This window comes from Aquarana catesbeiana, linkage group LG08, assembly GCF_042186555.1.
Source record: "Aquarana catesbeiana isolate 2022-GZ linkage group LG08, ASM4218655v1, whole genome shotgun sequence".
In the NCBI taxonomy this organism is placed as follows: Eukaryota; Metazoa; Chordata; class Amphibia; order Anura; family Ranidae; genus Aquarana; species Aquarana catesbeiana.
In genome coordinates this window covers 3,147,367-3,165,105 of record NC_133331.1, presented here as the reverse complement: position 1 = coordinate 3,165,105, position 17,739 = coordinate 3,147,367, and the positions used below count along the sequence as shown (strand labels likewise).

The window sequence follows — 17,739 nt, the reverse complement described above, 5'->3', positions numbered from 1 at the left end:
GTGGGATGAATGTACACCTTACTTTGGTGGGCCAGTGGGGAGAATGCAGCCCTTACATTGGTGATCAGTGGGAAGAATGCAGCTCTTACATTGGTGGGTCAGTGGAAAGAATGCTTCCCTTATAATGGTGGGCCAGTGGGATGAATTTACTCCTTACATTGGTGATCAGTGGGAAGAATGCACCCCTAACATTGGTGGGCCAGTGGGAAGAATGCAGCCCTTACATTGGTGGGCCAGTGGGATGGATGCACCCTTTACAGTATGTGTTGGAATGAGAAATGTGAATACCTTCTGTTCCATTTCAATTGTTTTTATTGAAATGTTTCTGGAAACATTACAACATAGAGCTGCGAACAATCGTTGCCATGCTTGAATCATTCAACAATTTAAGTACATGAGGAACAAAAGGGAGGGGAAGTGGTGGGGGGGCGGAAAGCGTATTTGGAGCATCGCTAATAAGGCAGATCAGCTTTGGTGACTGATATAGGTACAAGAACAAATATGAGGAACAAATGTTCAATAGGTGGTTGCACAGAAGAAACCCGCAAGGCCACTGTGGATGGAAGAAGGCCCTCTCAGAGATAGCCCTACAGGTCTGTCTGTGATACACCTATCAGCCTTAAAGCTTTGAACAACAATATTGCAAAACATTTATGAGATATTCTTCAAACTACAAGACATTTATCTTATGTTGTAAACTTCAGTTACCCTCTCCATTATCTATGAAGAATGTGAATCTCCCACTGCTGATCATTTGTGGAGAATAGGTAGGGAAAGGGGTAAAAGGAAGCAAGAATGGAAAAAGGAGAAAAAGTGTAAGAAAAATAGAGAAGAAAAGGAGGTGAGTCCATCCAGGGATCTACCTCCAGCCATTACTGGAGTCAACACCTTGTGTCTGGGACCTGCAAATAGGCAAGCCAAGGAGACCATATTTTGTCAAAGAGGTGTTGTTTGTCTCCCAAGACACTAACTATTTTTTCGTTTAGCATTGTCCACATGGGTTTACGCTTCATTAAGGCTATGTTTATAACTGGGCTTTTTGCAGGCGGTCACAATGGCAATTTTGGCCGCCAGGAACATGAAATATTTTCACTACCTTCTGTTCGAAGAAGGCTTTCTTGTGGTATGTACCGGTTAGAGTAAAGGCTTTAAATCCACCTTTCTTGACCTTTCTACCCCAAAATAATTGACAGTTGTGGGTCAGTGGGATCAATGTTCTCCTTACTTTGGTGGGCCAGTGGGAAGAATGTCCCCCTACAGTGGTGGGCCAGTAGGATCAATGTACTCCTTACTTTGGTGAGCCAGTGAAAAGAATGCCCCCTTACGGTGGTGGTCCAGTGGGAAGAATGCCCCCCTACAGTAGTGGGCCAGTGGGAAGAATGCCCCCCTACGGTGGTGGGCCAGTTGGATCAATGTACTCCTTACTTTGGTGGGCCAGTGGGAAGAATGCCCCTTACATTGGTGGTCTATCTCTTTAATTTTGTTTTTTTGATCAACTTTATTGCTATGAACAACAATCTCTTTGTGATAGCATGGGCAGTGACAGATACTCTTTACTGAGAGATCTGGGGTTAGATCTCTCCTCTGCCCTTAAAAGCATCAGATCAAACCAGGATCAGTTTCCCAAACCAGTAATGGCCTGTTTACATCCTGTCGAAAACGGAAGTGACAAAATACTCGCTGCTACTGGTTTTGGTCCTCAATTATCTCCATGGTTGGCTGGCTTCAGTCCCGGGCTCCCTGGTGGGACGGGAGAGCCCCGGAAGGCAGCAGAAGGTGATGGGAGGGGGGAGGGACCCCTCTCTGCCACCTCTAAAAGTGGTCCAGCGGCTAATTAACCTCTAGGATGGCTTTTGCAAAAAAGAGCATCGCTGGCTAAAAGAAAATATACCAGGATGATGCCTATAGCTGCACCCATCATCCAGGTATAACCACTTCAACCCTGTGACGTACCGGTGCATTGCAGAGGCTTAAGTGGTTAAAGCCGAATTTCACCCCTCAGGATGATCCCGCCTCTCCACCCCTCCTCCCTTCCTCTGCAGGAATAGAGCATTGATTTTTGTTTGTTTACATCTATTTTCTTTTTAATGTAAAGTCTGCCCCCCTGCCTCCCCTTGCACGTCATGATGCACACACTGCCCGCTGTGCCTCCTGGGATATGTACATCACATACCCCAGAAGGCATAGCCCTTCATCAAAGCCTATCAGCGGCATCATCGAGAGGCTCGCCCACTGAACCCAGAAGAGAGGCCCACCCGCTGAACCTGGAGGTGGGGCCCACCCGCTGAACCTGGAGGAGAGGCCCGCCTGCTGAACCTGGAGGAAAGGCCTGCCCGCTGAACCTGGAGGAGAGGCCCACCCGCTGAACCTGGAGGAGAGGCCCGCCCGCTGAACCTGGAGGAGAGGCCCACCCGCTGAACCTGGAGGAGAGGCCCGCCCACTGAACCTGGAGGAGAGGCCCACCCGCTGAAACCGGAGGAGAGGCCCACCCACTGAACCCGGAGGAGAGGCCCACCTGCTGAACCAGGTGGAGAGGCTCGTCTGCTGAACCAGGAGGAGAGGCCAGCCCGCTGCCCCCAAAAGAGAGGCCCACCCGCTGAACCCGGAGGGGAGGCTCGCCCGCTGAACCCGGAGGAGAAGCCCGCCCGCTGAACCCAGAGGAGAGGCCCGCCCGCTGAACCCGGAGGAGAGGCTCATCTGCTGAACCAGGAGGAGAGGCCCACCGGCTGAACCTGGAAGAGAGGCCCACCCGCTGAATCCGGTAGAGCCGGCAGGCCTCTCGATGACGTCAGAGAAAACATGGCGGCGCGGGACGGAGCTGTGGCTGGGCATGAGATGGTTTCAGCGGGTCAACGCTGGATTCACTGGATGGGTGAGTATCTGAAATGTCCAGATACCGCCATCAGGTAAGTGAGGCCAAAAAAAAAAAAATGGGGAGGTCGGCCTGGAGTTCCTCTTTGATTTAAATGTTTAAATGGAGTTTTTAAAAATTGTTCATTCTTGCCATCATTGAGCCAACTAATTCTGTTCAAAAGCCCTTAACATTCCATCCAGACCTACTACTTCGATAGAAACTAAATAGGGATCATTATAATATGTATGATTTTTAACGGTTAGAATTTTGTCTATTTGCAAAAAATTTCCATCTTCCTCCTTCGAATTTTCTTGTCACTACTGTTGAAAATGAACAAAGATTTGACCCCGCTAACCATCAAAAAATGTTGAATGTTCCGAGAAAAAAAAAAAAGGAAGAATGAAATTCTACCAAAATTTACCGGCTTTAGCGTGACTTCAGTGACAGCAGAAGGTTGGGTTATGATATAAAGAAGTTCATATTTCATCTCCCTGGCTCTGTAGCAAACTAAATAAAGAAGAGAATCTCTTCAGACAGGGATTTTAAATATTTTTGGCCAAATTTAAAAATATATACAATATTATCTTTCACCCCTTTACACCGACAGTTTGCATCACATATATGCGGCCTCCCGTGGGGCCGCATATATGCGCATCTGTCTTTGTGTGCTTGGAGCGCGCCGCAAAGCGCACACCCAGCACAGAGACCAGGGTCTCAGTGGGAGCCTCGGGCCCTCTACTAACGATCGGGACCCGGAACTCCTGGTTCCAGGTCACCTGATTACTGTGGTAGCCTCTGATTGGCTATCGTAGTGATCAGTCACTGTGAAGCCCGCCCCTGTGTTACTCTCTCTGTGAATGGAGGGGAGAGATACATTGTAGCTAGCTCTCTCTCTCTCTCTCTCTCTCTCTCTCTTTCTCTCTCTCTCCTCCTCTCTCTCTCTCTCTCTCTCTGTTTCTCTCTCTCCTCTCTCTCTCTCTCTCTCTGTTTCTCTCTCTCTCTCTCTCTCTCTCTCTCTCTCTCTCTCTCTCTCTCGTCTCTCTCTCTCTCTCTCTCTCTCTCTCTCTCTCTCTCTCTGTTTCTCTCTGTCTCTCTCTCTCTCTCCTCTCTCTCTCTCTCTCTCTCTCTCTCTCTCTCTCTCTCTCTTTCTCTCTCCAGAGAGAAAAAAGTGTGTGTAAAATATATATATATATATATATATATATATATATATATATATATATATATATATATATATATATAAAATAAATAGAAAAGGCTAGATTTGATCTAGGTCAGTTCCAGGGTTAGTGTTTGGGTCAAGTAAGGATCAAAAGTCAAAGGTCATGATCAGTATATTTTGGGCAGGAATTTTTTTTTTTAACCGCTTTAATACCGGGCACTTTCACCCCCTTTCTGCCCAGGCCAATTTTCAGCTTTCAGTGCTATCACATTTTGAATGACGATTGCGCGGTCATGCAACGCTGTAGCCAGACAAAATTTTCATCATTTTTTGCACACAAATAGAGCTTTCTTTTTAGTGGTATTTGATCACTGCTGGGGTTTTTTTTTTGTTTTTTTGTTTGCTAAATAAATAAAAAAAGACTGAAAATGTTAAATGCTTTTGTTATAAAATTTTGTAAATAAGTATGTTTTCTCCTTCAGTGATGGACACTGATGAGGTGGCACTGATGAGGCGGCACTGATGAGGTGGCACTGATGATGAGACACTAATATGCAGCACTGATGACTAAAGCAAGCATGTTCATGGACCCACTTCTGTCTTAAGATCATTCATCATCTGCAAGGAACATTTTTGTATCATTATTGCTTTCGATGTATGTTTGTGTATAATGCAAAGAGCAATTAGGTTAATATTAGGGCTGCACCGATACCGCTTCTTAAGACTGAGTACAAGTACTGATACTTTTTTCAAGTACTCACCAATACCGATACTTTTTTTTTTAATGTCAGGTGACAGTGGCACTAATATGCAGCACTGATGGGCTCTGTTGAGGTGTGGACTGTGTCAGTCGTTTTTTTGTTTTTTTTATTTTTTCAAATTATGTTTTACAATTTTATATATATATATTTTTTTACAATGCTTTCTTTTTTTGGGGGTGGGGGGGAGTGTGGACGGTCTCAGTTTTTTTTTTTTTATAATTTTTTTTTTTTTTTTTTTACAATTTTACTTTGAAGTATTCTATTACAATGTTTTGATGCGATATCAGGGGTCTAAACAGATCCCTGACATCTCCCCTTTGACAACAGTGAAAGGGACTAAGTCCCTTTCTCTGCGGCCTCAGCTGTACTGAAGATGAATGGAGAGGAGACAGAGGCTCCTCTCCATTCATAAACTGAAGCATTGTAAACATAGTCTACGACAGGGGTGTCAAACTCAAATTCATCGGGGGCCGTATCAGCAGTATGGTTGCCCTCGAAGGGCCGGTTGTATAGGTAGGACTATGTATATACTCAGAGTGCAGGGTTCAGGAATGTGCTACGTACAGAGTGCAGGGGTCAGGAGTGGGCTACGATGAGTGGAGGGGTTAGGATTGCGCTACGTACAGAGTGCAGGGGTCAGGAGTGTGCTACATAAAGAGTGGAGGGGTCAGGATTGCGTTACGTAAAGAGTGGAGGGGTCAGGATTGCGCTACGTAAAGAGTGGAGGGGTCAGGAATGCGCTACGTACAGAGTGGAGGGGTCAGGATTGCGCTACGTACAGAGTGCAGGGGTCAGGAATGCGCTACGTACAGAGTGCAGGGGTCAGGAATGCGCTACATACAGAGTGGAGGGATCAGGAATGCGCTACGTACAGAGTGCAGGGGTCAGGAATGCGCTACGTACAGAGTGGAGGGGTCAGGAATGCGCTACGTACAGAGTACAGGGGTCTGGAATGCGCTATGTACACAATGCAGGGGTCAGGAATGCGCTACGTACAGAGTGCAGGGGTCTGGAATGCGCTACGTACAGAGTGCAGGGGTCAGGAATGCGCTTTGTACACAGTGCAGGGGTCAGGAATGCGCTATGTACACAGTGCAGGGGTCAGGAATGCGCTACGTACAGAGTGGAGGGGTCAGGAATGCGCTACGTACAGAGTACAGGGGTCTGGAATGCGCTATGTACACAGTGCAGGGGTCAGAAATGCGCTACGTACAGAGTGCAGGGGTCTGGAATGCGCTACGTACAGAGTGCAGGGGTCAGGAGTGGGCTACGATGAGTGGAGGGGTTAGGATTGCGCTACGTACAGAGTGCAGGGGTCAGGAGTGTGCTACATAAAGAGTGGAGGGGTCAGGATTGCGTTACGTAAAGAGTGGAGGGGTCAGGATTGCGCTACGTAAAGAGTGGAGGGGTCAGGAATGCGCTACGTACAGAGTGGAGGGGTCAGGATTGCGCTACGTACAGAGTGCAGGGGTCAGGAATGCGCTACGTACAGAGTGCAGGGGTCAGGAATGCGCTACATACAGAGTGGAGGGGTCAGGAATGCGCTACGTACAGAGTGCAGGGGTCAGGAATGCGCTACGTACAGAGTGGAGGGGTCAGGAATGCGCTACGTACAGAGTGGAGGGGTCAGGAATGCGCTACGTACAGAGTACAGGGGTCTGGAATGCGCTATGTACACAATGCAGGGGTCAGGAATGCGCTACGTACAGAGTGCAGGGGTCTGGAATGCGCTACGTACAGAGTGCAGGGGTCAGGAATGCGCTATGTACACAGTGCAGGGGTCAGGAATGCGCTATGTACACAGTGCAGGGGTCAGGAATGCGCTACGTACAGAGTGGAGGGGTCAGGAATGCGCTACGTACAGAGTACAGGGGTCTGGAATGCACTATGTACACAGTGCAGGGGTCAGAAATGCGCTACGTACAGAGTGCAGGGGTCTGGAATGCGCTACGTACAGAGTGCAGGGGTCAGGAATGCGCTATGTACACAGTGCAGGGGTCAGGAATGCGCTACGTACAGAGTGCAGGGGTCAGGAATGCGCTACGTACAGAGTGGAGGGGTCAGGAATGCGCTACATACAGAGTACAGGGGTCTGGAATGCGCTATGTACACAGTGCAGGGGTCAGAAATGTGCTACGTACAGAGTGGAGGGGTCAGGAATGCGCTACGTACAGAGTGCAGGGGTCTGGAATGCGCTACGCACAGAGTGGAGGGGTCAGGAATGCGCTATGTACACAGTGCAGGGGTCAGGAATGCACTACGTACAGAGTACAGGGGTCAGGAATGCGCTACGTACAGAGTGCAGGGGTCTGGAATGCGCTATGTACACAGTGCAGGGGTCGGGAATGCGCTACGTACAGAGTGCAGGGGTCAGGAATGCACTATGTACACAGTGCAGGGATCAGGAATGTGCTACGTACAGAGTACAGGGGTCAGGAATGCGCTACGTACACAGTGCAGGGGTCAGGAATGCACTACATACAGAGTGCAGGGGTCAGGAATGCGCTACGTACAGAGTGCAGGGGTCAGGAATGCGCTATGTACAGAGTACAGGGGTCAGGAATGTACTATGTACACAGTGCAGGGGTCAGGAATGCGCTATGTACACAGTGCAGGGATCAGGAATGTGCTACGTACACAGTGCAGGGGTCAGGAATGCGCTACATACAGAGTGCAGGGGTCAGGAATGTGCTACGTACACAGTGCAGGGGTCAGGAATGCGCTATGTACACAGTGCAGGGGTCAGGAATGCACTATGTACTTTTTTTACAATTTTACTTTGAAATATTCTATTACAATGTTTTGATGCGATATCAGGGGTCTAAACAGATCACTGACATCTCCCCTTTGACAACAGTGAAAGGGACTAAGTCCCTTTCTCTGCGGCCTCAGCTGTACTGAAGATGAATGGAGAGGAGACAGAGGCTCCTCTCCATTCATAAACTGAAGCATTGTAAACATAGTCTACGACAGGGGTGTCAAACTCAAATTCATCGGGGGCCGCATCAGCAGTATGGTTGCCCTCGAGGGGCCAGTTGTATATGTAGGACTATGTATATACTCAGAGTGCAGGGTTCAGGAATGTGCTACGTACAGAGTGCAGGGGTCAGGAGTGGGCTACGATGAGTGGAGGGGTTAGGATTGCGCTACGTACAGAGTGCAGGGGTCAGGAGTGTGCTACATAAAGAGTGGAGGGGTCAGGATTGCGTTACGTAAAGAGTGGAGGGGTCAGGATTGCGCTACGTAAAGAGTGGAGGGGTCAGGAATGCGCTATGTACAGAGTGGAGGGGTCAGGATTGCGCTACGTACAGAGTGCAGGGGTCAGGAATGTGCTACGTACAGAGTGGAGGGGTCAGGAATGCGCTACATACAGAGTGGAGGGGTCAGGAATGTGCTACGTACAGAGTGCAGGGGTCAGGAATGCGCTACGTACAGAGTGGAGGGGTCAGGAATGCGCTACGTACAGAGTGGAGGGGTCAGGAATGCGCTACGTACAGAGTACAGGGGTCTGGAATGCGCTATGTACACAGTGCAGGGGTCAGGAATGCGCTACGTACAGAGTGCAGGGGTCTGGAATGCGCTACGTACAGAGTGCAGGGGTCAGGAATGCGCTATGTACACAGTGCAGGGGTCAGGAATGCGCTACGTACAGAGTGGAGGGGTCAGGAATGCGCTACGTACAGAGTACAGGGGTCTGGAATGCGCTATGTACACAGTGCAGGGGTCAGAAATGCGCTACGTACAGAGTGCAGGGGTCTGGAATGCGCTACGTACAGAGTGGAGGGGTCAGGAATGCGCTATGTACACAGTGCAGGGGTCAGGAATGTGCTACGTACAGAGTGCAGGGGTCAGGAATGCGCTACGTACAGAGTGCAGGGGTCTGGAATGCGCTATGTACACAGTGCAGGGGTCGGGAATGCGCTACGTACAGAGTGCAGGGGTCAGGAATGCACTATGTACACAGTGCAGGGATCAGGAATGCGCTACGTACAGAGTACAGGGGTCAGGAATGCGCTACGTACAGAGTTCAGGGGTCAGGAATGCGCTATGTACACAGTGCAGGGGTCAGGAATGCACTACGTACAGAGTGCAGGGGTCAGGAATGCGCTACGTACAGAGTGCAGGGGTCAGGAATGCGCTACGTACAGAGTGCAGGGGTCAGGAATGCGCTACGTACAGAGTGGAGGGGTCAGGATTGCGTTACGTAAAGAGTGGAGGGGTCAGGATTGCGCTACGTAAAGAGTGGAGGGGTCAGGAATGCGCTATGTACAGAGTGGAGGGGTCAGGATTGCGCTACGTACAGAGTGCAGGGGTCAGGAATGTGCTACGTACAGAGTGGAGGGGTCAGGAATGCGCTACATACAGAGTGGAGGGGTCAGGAATGCGCTACGTACAGAGTGCAGGGGTCAGGAATGCGCTACGTACAGAGTGGAGGGGTCAGGAATGCGCTACGTACAGAGTGGAGGGGTCAGGAATGCGCTACGTACAGAGTACAGGGGTCTGGAATGCGCTATGTACACAGTGCAGGGGTCAGGAATGCGCTACGTACAGAGTGCAGGGGTCTGGAATGCGCTACGTACAGAGTGCAGGGGTCAGGAATGCGCTATGTACACAGTGCAGGGGTCAGGAATGCGCTACGTACAGAGTGGAGGGGTCAGGAATGCGCTACGTACAGAGTACAGGGGTCTGGAATGCGCTATGTACACAGTGCAGGGGTCAGAAATGCGCTACGTACAGAGTGCAGGGGTCTGGAATGCGCTACGTACAGAGTGGAGGGGTCAGGAATGCGCTATGTACACAGTGCAGGGGTCAGGAATGTGCTACGTACAGAGTGCAGGGGTCAGGAATGCGCTACGTACAGAGTGCAGGGGTCTGGAATGCGCTATGTACACAGTGCAGGGGTCGGGAATGCGCTACGTACAGAGTGCAGGGGTCAGGAATGCACTATGTACACAGTGCAGGGATCAGGAATGCGCTACGTACAGAGTACAGGGGTCAGGAATGCGCTACGTACAGAGTTCAGGGGTCAGGAATGCGCTACATACAGAGTGCAGGGGTCAGGAATGTGCTACGTACACAGTGCAGGGGTCAGGAATGCGCTACGTACACAGTGCAGGGGTCAGGAATGCGCTATGTACACAGTGCAGGGGTCAGGAATGCACTATGTACATAGTGCAGGGGTCAGGAATGTGCTATGTACACAGTGCAGGGGTCAGGAATGCGCTATGTACACAGTGCAGGGGTCAGGAATGCGCTATGTACACAGTGCAGGGATCAGGAATGTGCTACGTACACAGTGCAGGGGTCAGGAATGCGCTATGTACACAGTGCAGGGATCAGGAATGTGCTACGTACACAGTGCAGGGGTCAGGAATGCGCTACGTACACAGTGCAGGGGTCAGGAATGCGCTATGTACACAGTGCAGGGATCAGGAATGTGCTAGGTACACAGTGCAGGGCTCAGGAATGCGCTACGTACAGAGTGCAGGGGTCAGGAATGCGCTATGTACACAGTGCAGGGGTCAGGAATGCGCCCCAAGTTTCCTCATATCTGTTCTCTCTCCTACCTTCCTACCTGGCCCAGATCTGGTACCTCCCTGTATAGGCGGCTCCCTCCCTTTGTATTGGGCTATAGTTAGTAGTTTCCTGTTTATTGGGCTATTATATGGTACCTCCCTCTGTGGGCGGATCTCTGTGTTTAGTATCAGTACTCAGTTTTGCTATGTTTTTTTTCACCATCACTTCAAAATAAACAGCACACACTTCATCAACACAAGTGCTTAAAAAGCCGTCAGGACGCAGCCCGCTGGATGGGGAAAAAAAAACACAGCTGTCAGCAACCTCTGCCACTATGCAAAAAATGTCACTATGCACGAAAAATGTCACTATGCACGAAAAACGTCACTATGCAAGAAAAATGCCACTATGCAAAAACCCGGCATCGCTGGAGGGACTGGGGAGGTGAGAGGGCAGAGGCGGGGTGGAGGGGGGTACAGGGCAGTGGCGGAGGCGGAGACAGGGCGGCATCGTTGGCTGAGGAAAAGCTGAGGGAGGCGGAGACAGGGTGGAGGCGGAGACAGAGCAGCATCGTTGGCTGAGACAAAGCTGAGGGAGGCGGGGTGGAGGCGGAGACAGGGTGGAGGCGGAGGAGGAGACAGGGCGGAGGCGGAGACAGAGCTGCATCTTTGGCTGAGACAAAGCTCAGGGAGGCGGGGGTGGAGGCGGAGACTGCACGGAGGGGGAGATGTTTACTTGTTCTCATGGAGACTGACCGGCCGTGCCGCTCGCAAGGGGGGGATGTTTTCTCGTTGCCTGGGATACCTGGCAGAGGGCCACATGACAAGGCCTGGCGGGCCGGATTCGGCCCGCGGGCCTTGTGTTTGCCACCTGTGGTCTACGATGCTCAGTTATGAATGGACAGTCAGTGATCACTGGCTCTGTACATTCGGAAAAGAAAGGAGCCGGTAAATTACAGATTTACCAGCTCCTTCCTCCGCTCTCCATCCTGAAAGATCCAGGACATGGGGGGACAGGAGGAGGACCCAGAGAGCCGGGGAGGACACAGGGGGACCCGGAGGAGGACACAGAGGAGGACCCGGAGGAAAAAACTGATTGGGATTCAGAGGAGGACACGGCGAGCTGGGGAGGACGGCGGGGGACCCGGAGGAGGACACAGAGGGGGGCCCAGAGGATGAAACGGATCGGGTACCTAGAGGAGGACATGGGGAGCACAGAGGGGGACAGTCGGTGTGGTGGTGGGGGGCAGTTACAAGCACTGATCTCCTTGACAGCCGTGGGAGGGAGAGGAGGAGAAGTGGCTGTCAGAAAAGCTATACAGGGAGATCGGTGCTTATAACTACCCCCCCACCACCACCACACTGATCATCTCTGAGGCTGTCCAGGTATCGGATCAAGCATCAAAGCATTTGCAGGAGTACAAGTACTCCTGCAAATGCTTGGTATTGGTACCGATACTAGTATCAGTATTGGTGCAACCCTAGTTAATATGAAGAATTTTACATGGGATTTTTTTTTTTTGTTAAATTGGACAGGAATTTGATTCCTGCCCACTACTGGAATCACACAAGAATAACATTTGGTTTTTAATAGTTTCTTCCAACGTGTACTATTCTAGGCTGTTATTTTTGTTCTTCCCTGTTTTAAACATTATAAGATATTTTGTTGATTCTAATTGGCCTTTCCAATAATTTGTACAATTAGCAATGTATGTGGAAAGTGGCCATCTGCTGGAAATAATTTTCTGATGAACAGCGTTTTTAACTAAACCTGCGTCCCCTATTCATCCAGATACATACTCATCATGGACTCGATACATAGACGACATACTCGATTGTAGGGCTGCAACTAATTATTATTTTCATAGTCGATTAGTTGGCCGATTATCGTTTCGATTAATCGGTTAATAACCTTTTAAAAAAAAGTGTGGTGTATCATTTGGTTAATATGTAAAGTTTTAAAAAATGGCAATTTATTCTTAAATATCTCTATGCAGTGGTAAATATAAATAACCAACTATATGGTTAGGGAGGAAATATCTAATCCACTCTGAGAATAACAGACAGAAGACATATACTGTATATACTATTAGAGGATATATACTGTATATACTATTAGAGGATATATATTGTATATACTATTAGAGGAGATATACTGTATATACTATTAGAGGATATATATTGTATATACTATTAGAGGAGATATACTGTATATACTATTAGAGGAGATATACTGTATATACTATTAGAGGAGATATACTGTATATACTATTAAAGGGGGAATCTGGTAAATATCAGACTCAGAGATCAAATTTTTTTATTAAAAAAACGAACAATGTCTTCCTTAAAAAAAAAAATAATTTTAAGAACGTTCGTTCGATTTTCTAATCGTTAGTGGGGGTCAAATCGATGTTCATTTTCAACCACAGTGACGGAACATTTGGAAATAATAGAAAACTTCTTGGTCAAAGGAATTATCAGACAGTGGATGTGGTTTTCATTCAGAAATTACATTCATTTTAAAAACAGAATGTTAAAAACAAGTGAAAATTTCAAACATTCTTTCATTCAGCGAATGTAAAAGGATTTTTCGTCTGAATATTCTCGTCTGAAAATTGATCGGTGTGGCCAGCACAAGGCTCGGCGCACCCCTATGCAGTTTGCTTTTGATCTGTTTCTGCAGTGCTTTTTGCTGTGCGTTTTGATTTTTGCGCACGTGATTTTGCTGCCATTTTGCATTTTATTTTTTTGGCCAATTTGTTGTTGGGCAGATTAACAAAAATACAAATTGCTGCAAAAACGCATTACATGCTTTTCTGCAGCTTCTCCATTGAAGTCTATTGAACCAAAGAAGCACAGTTATGCATTAAAAAAAAAGTCCCTGACCCTTTCCAAATACGCAGCGGCTGAAAAAAAGCATAGATGTGAATGTGTCCCATATGAAACCGTGCAAAAAAGCACCAAAAAACACATAGATGTGAACCTGGTCTAAGACATTTAGTAATATAATGGGGTTAAAAAAACAAAAATTAGCCCTTTATAGTACAAAAAAAAAGCAAATAATCGCTACTGTAAGGGGTTCATTTTTTTTTTACTGTAGAACTGTGAAAGTAATATTTACAGTAGTGATTATTTGCTCTTTTTGTGCTATAAAGGGCTAATTTTTTTTTTTTTTTTAACCCCATTATGTTACTGGTCGATTAATCGATTATGAAAATAGTAATCGATTAATTTCATAATCGATTAGTTGTCGATTAATCAATTAGTCGTTTCAGCCCTACTCGATTGTTACTATCTAATCTAATATAATCTAATCTAATCTTATCTAATTTTGCTGTGCCCTGACCTTTGTTCATTAGGTAATAGTAGAACCTTTTTATTGCTCGTTTGTTAATAAAATGTGTGTTGACGTCAAGGTTTTTAAAAAATATAATGTTATGATGTATATATATGTATACACACAATCGTAAATGTGTCCTTTGTACACCATATAACATACTTATATAAATCGTCTCCTGACATATCATTATAGATCACACTTCAGTGTTGCAGAAGGTGAGTATATAGCACAAAACAGCTAAAATTACTAATAAAAATGTAAACTTTTTACCACCAAATTCAAAATAAAGTTTATAGTTATATATATATATATATATATATATATTTATCAGCTGCTTCTTATAGGTGGTTATCAGCTTCTCAACGTTTTCAAGCATGGAGCAAAAAATGTCTCAATAACAGTCACTTTAAATGTCACTGATTGATATGGGGCAATTGGTGTGTCGCAAATAAAGTGTGAAGAGCAACAATGCAATCATGTATGGAGTCTACACATTCTAGAGCAGCCTTTCTCAACCAGTGTTCCGTGGATTCCTAGGGTTCCTCCAAAGGTTGCTATGGCCTCCTTAAATAATGAGCAATATATGCCCCTCAGATAAGTAAATAATGGCACCAATAATCTTTTATTAGCTACCTGTAAGGGTGCATTCACATTTGCAAAAACCCCAGCGAGGTTCTGGTAGCTGATCGCACACACAGGGTGCTTTTGCAAGTGTAAATGTACTCTAGGGCCGGCCATACACAGTTTGAATCTCAGACGGTTCAGCAGGAACTGGCCGAATGTACTGAATGTACCAAGGCGATTATCACAAGCTGCTAGCGATAATCACTGCCTTCTTCTGGCCGGGACAGCTACCCCCCCCCCCCCCCCCCCACTGGCTGGGAGAAGACAAGAGCCCAACAGAAGGGATTCCTGAATCAACACTGTCAACCCGTGGTTGCAGGAAAGAAATTTGCTCCGTGTATGGCCGGCCTAAGGCTGAATTCGGCCCACTGATCACAAATTACTGCCGGGGCAATAAGGATGTGGAACGCTCTTCCACAATTGGGGGAGTATGGATAGTTTTAAAAGACTTTTGGATATGGGAAATGATTATCGACACTGACACACGTACACCTACACAGGTTCAACTGGATGGACTATTGTCTTTATTCAACCTTACCTACTATGAAATGATGTAACTAAATGGAAGTAGCATTCTTCCCAGGTGACCATAAAACGAACGTACTGTAAGATATCGTTATTATTAGTATTTTTTAGCAAATGTTCCCTGAGACCTGAAAGTTATTATAAGGGGTCCTCCATGTTATCGGGGATGCCAAAGTCTGCAAAGTCTAATGCATTAGCAGATTTGTTGGCAGAATGTCACCCAACAGGTTGTCCAATGTTCCTTCTGCCGCACTCTTTAGAGTTATGATCCTCCATGTTGTAGGACTTTTTTTTTTTTTGTTTTAAGCCTCTGCAACTTGCTGGTCATGCTTATGTCTTACGGAATGAAGGTCTAATAATCTCAAAACCTGAAAACTATTTCAACGGTTCCTCCATGCTATGAGGGTTGACAATGGCTGCTCTAGATGTACTACTAAATGTGTGAATGCTGACTCTAAATATTCACCAAATAGATGTAGGAACGCATCTTCCTTTTTTGGTTTTGCAATGTAAGATCTCGTCACCAGGCATAGTAATAAAGTCCTCAGCAATGTTGCAGAAGGTTACAACAAATGGAGTTTGTCACCAACCAGGGAGAAAATGCTGCAAAACATTCTGTGAACTCATTGGAGAAGGTCCCAGAAGATATATTAGCTCCACGAATGTAGTTGTTTGAAGGACAAGGTGGTGGGTAGGGTTGCCAACCGTCAGTAAATTCATGGCCAGTTTGTAAAAATTTTTTAATTTTTCCATTTGTCCGAGAATGTCCATTACAGACGGACAATCACAGACTTTCCAAACTGTCCGTGAATTTACTGATGATTGGCAACCCTGTTGGTGGATCAAAACCCACCTGAAGATGTGAGGCTATATAGTATCACTCTTTTCTGAGCATTAAATTGTCCTTTAGTGCTTTTGTATCACATAAAAGTCCCATAAAAAGATTTACTTTCTCCCTTTCTCTCTCATCCCTAACAGTTATTTATCTTTTGTATCACTTGACTCTCCCTTTGTAGGCTCCTATGAGCGGGGTCCTCTGGTTCCTCCTGTATTGTAACTCTACTATCTCCCTGCATTTTGTAGGAGATTGCAAATGAAAAAAAAAATTATTTTTTAACTTTATCGCTTTCACTGCTAACATGCATCAAAAAAAAAAAAAAAGTTGGCTGACGCTGTATTATGAATTGCTTTTCTACTTTATGTAATGCTCTGAATATTTTTTAGAATAAATAGTTATTTACAAAAAAAAAAAAAAATAAGCTAAACGGTAAACAAAAAAGCCAGATCCAAAAAAAAAAAAGAAGCATTGGCTGCTTAAAAAAACAATTGACAATTACTATTGGATTATTATAGCTATTAATCATACCAACGTCCCGTGTGCTGTAGGTGTAATCATTTTTATGTTGGGGTTCCCTGAGGCTGATAATGATTGTAAGGGTTCCTCCGTGCTAGAAATTTTGGGAAAGGTTCAGCGACTGGTAATGTAAGCCTAGAAACAACCGGGAAGCGGCGGGAAGGAGGGGGCACCTCTCCCGCCACTTCTAAAACTGATCCCGCGTCAAACCCACTGTGGGGACCACTTTTATCTGAAAGTCCGGCATCTGAGGCAAAAGGAGATAGCTGGGTTATGGTATCTAGCGGCAGACATAACCCCGGTATTTAACGTCAAACAAATAGCGTATTTTCCCAGTTAGGCGGTCGGCAAATGTTTAAGCAGGGTGATAAAGTGTCCACCTTACAGCCCCATGTGGATTTGCATCCACCAACTGACCTATATCTACATTAGAGGGGCAACTAGATCTTCTACGAGTCTCCAGGTCTACTCTGCAGAATCTTTGAATCGGAAACACTCTCGGGGTAACCATATCTCTATGGCTGGTTGAGAATCCTTGCAGTAGCCGTAATGAATGTGGCCGAGTGAGTTGATTTCCCAAAACTGGAGAGTGCAAAATCTGGTGCAGCTGTGCATGGCAGCCAATCGGCTTGTTCATTTAGGTTTTGACCATAAAACCTGGAAGCTGATTGGTTTCTATGCACAGCCACACCGTATTTTGCACTCTCCTGTTTTAGTAACTCAACCCCAGTGACTACATTCCCAACTTTTGTTTTTTCCTCACCTGACCATCCTTGACGCACTCTGCTCTCTACCCGGGGAAGCGTCACTGTCACACCGACAACAGAATCTTCTATCTTCTTCCTCTTTCTGTGTTTTCTGGTCTTACTCTGGCCAAAAATTTCCCAGGAGATCCTCAGTCCCGGGGCACGGTGTTAACCTGGAGAGCTTTGCCCGTCTTTCCGCAGTCAATGACCTAACCTGTTGAAGGACCTTTCCAACGATCTCATGTCACCAGAACGGTCTCATGGTGAGGACTGTTACAGCCTCTCTCTTCTCTCTCTCTCTGTCTTTAAACAGGAAGCCTCTGCTTTCACAGCTTCCACTTCTCTTTTTTTGCCCGTTCACCTCAGACACATTGTGTAATCACACAGCTGCACGAAGCACAACAAGCACCACAGTGTCAACCAGAACAGCACGCCAGAGGCAGGCCAGGAGGGTGCAAAGGTGCACAGACAGGTTCTAGAGAGAGGGTGCAAGGTGCAAAAGGAGGAAAAAAAAAAACAAGCAGGAAATGCAAGGTAGAGAGAGAGAGACGGGACGGTATCTGGTATCCCAGGTAGAAGGCAATACAACACAGAGGTAGCTAAGGTAGGAAAACCTTCTCCGCCCCAACTGCAGTGTAGTAGAGGAGGAGGAGGAGGGGAGGCCAGGAGCAGAGAGAGGCTCGCCAGGAAAATTTAGCAGAGCAGCAATTGGACTGGAAGAGACGGAAGGAGAAAAAAGTATAACTATCAGCCGTACAGTGAGGAACATAATTATTTGGTCCCCTGTATAATTTGTAAGTTTGCCTACTTACAAATAAATGAAGGGTCTATAATTTTTATCATAGGTGTATTTTATA

At 46.6% G+C, this 17,739-nt stretch overlaps 1 protein-coding gene across 1 annotated transcript in view; it reads right to left on the bottom strand.

The window, feature by feature from the left end:
• PTPN6 (protein tyrosine phosphatase non-receptor type 6) overlaps window positions 1-17,491 on the bottom strand; it is a 132,566-nt gene extending 115,075 nt beyond the window's left edge. Inside the window, exon 1 of the mRNA XM_073595423.1 lies at window positions 16,900-17,491. Within this exon, the coding sequence (XP_073451524.1) occupies window positions 16,900-16,907 (8 nt within the window). The 5' untranslated portion in view covers window positions 16,908-17,491. The remainder of the gene's footprint in view (window positions 1-16,899) is intronic.
• Between the last annotated feature and the right edge of the window lie 248 nt (window positions 17,492-17,739).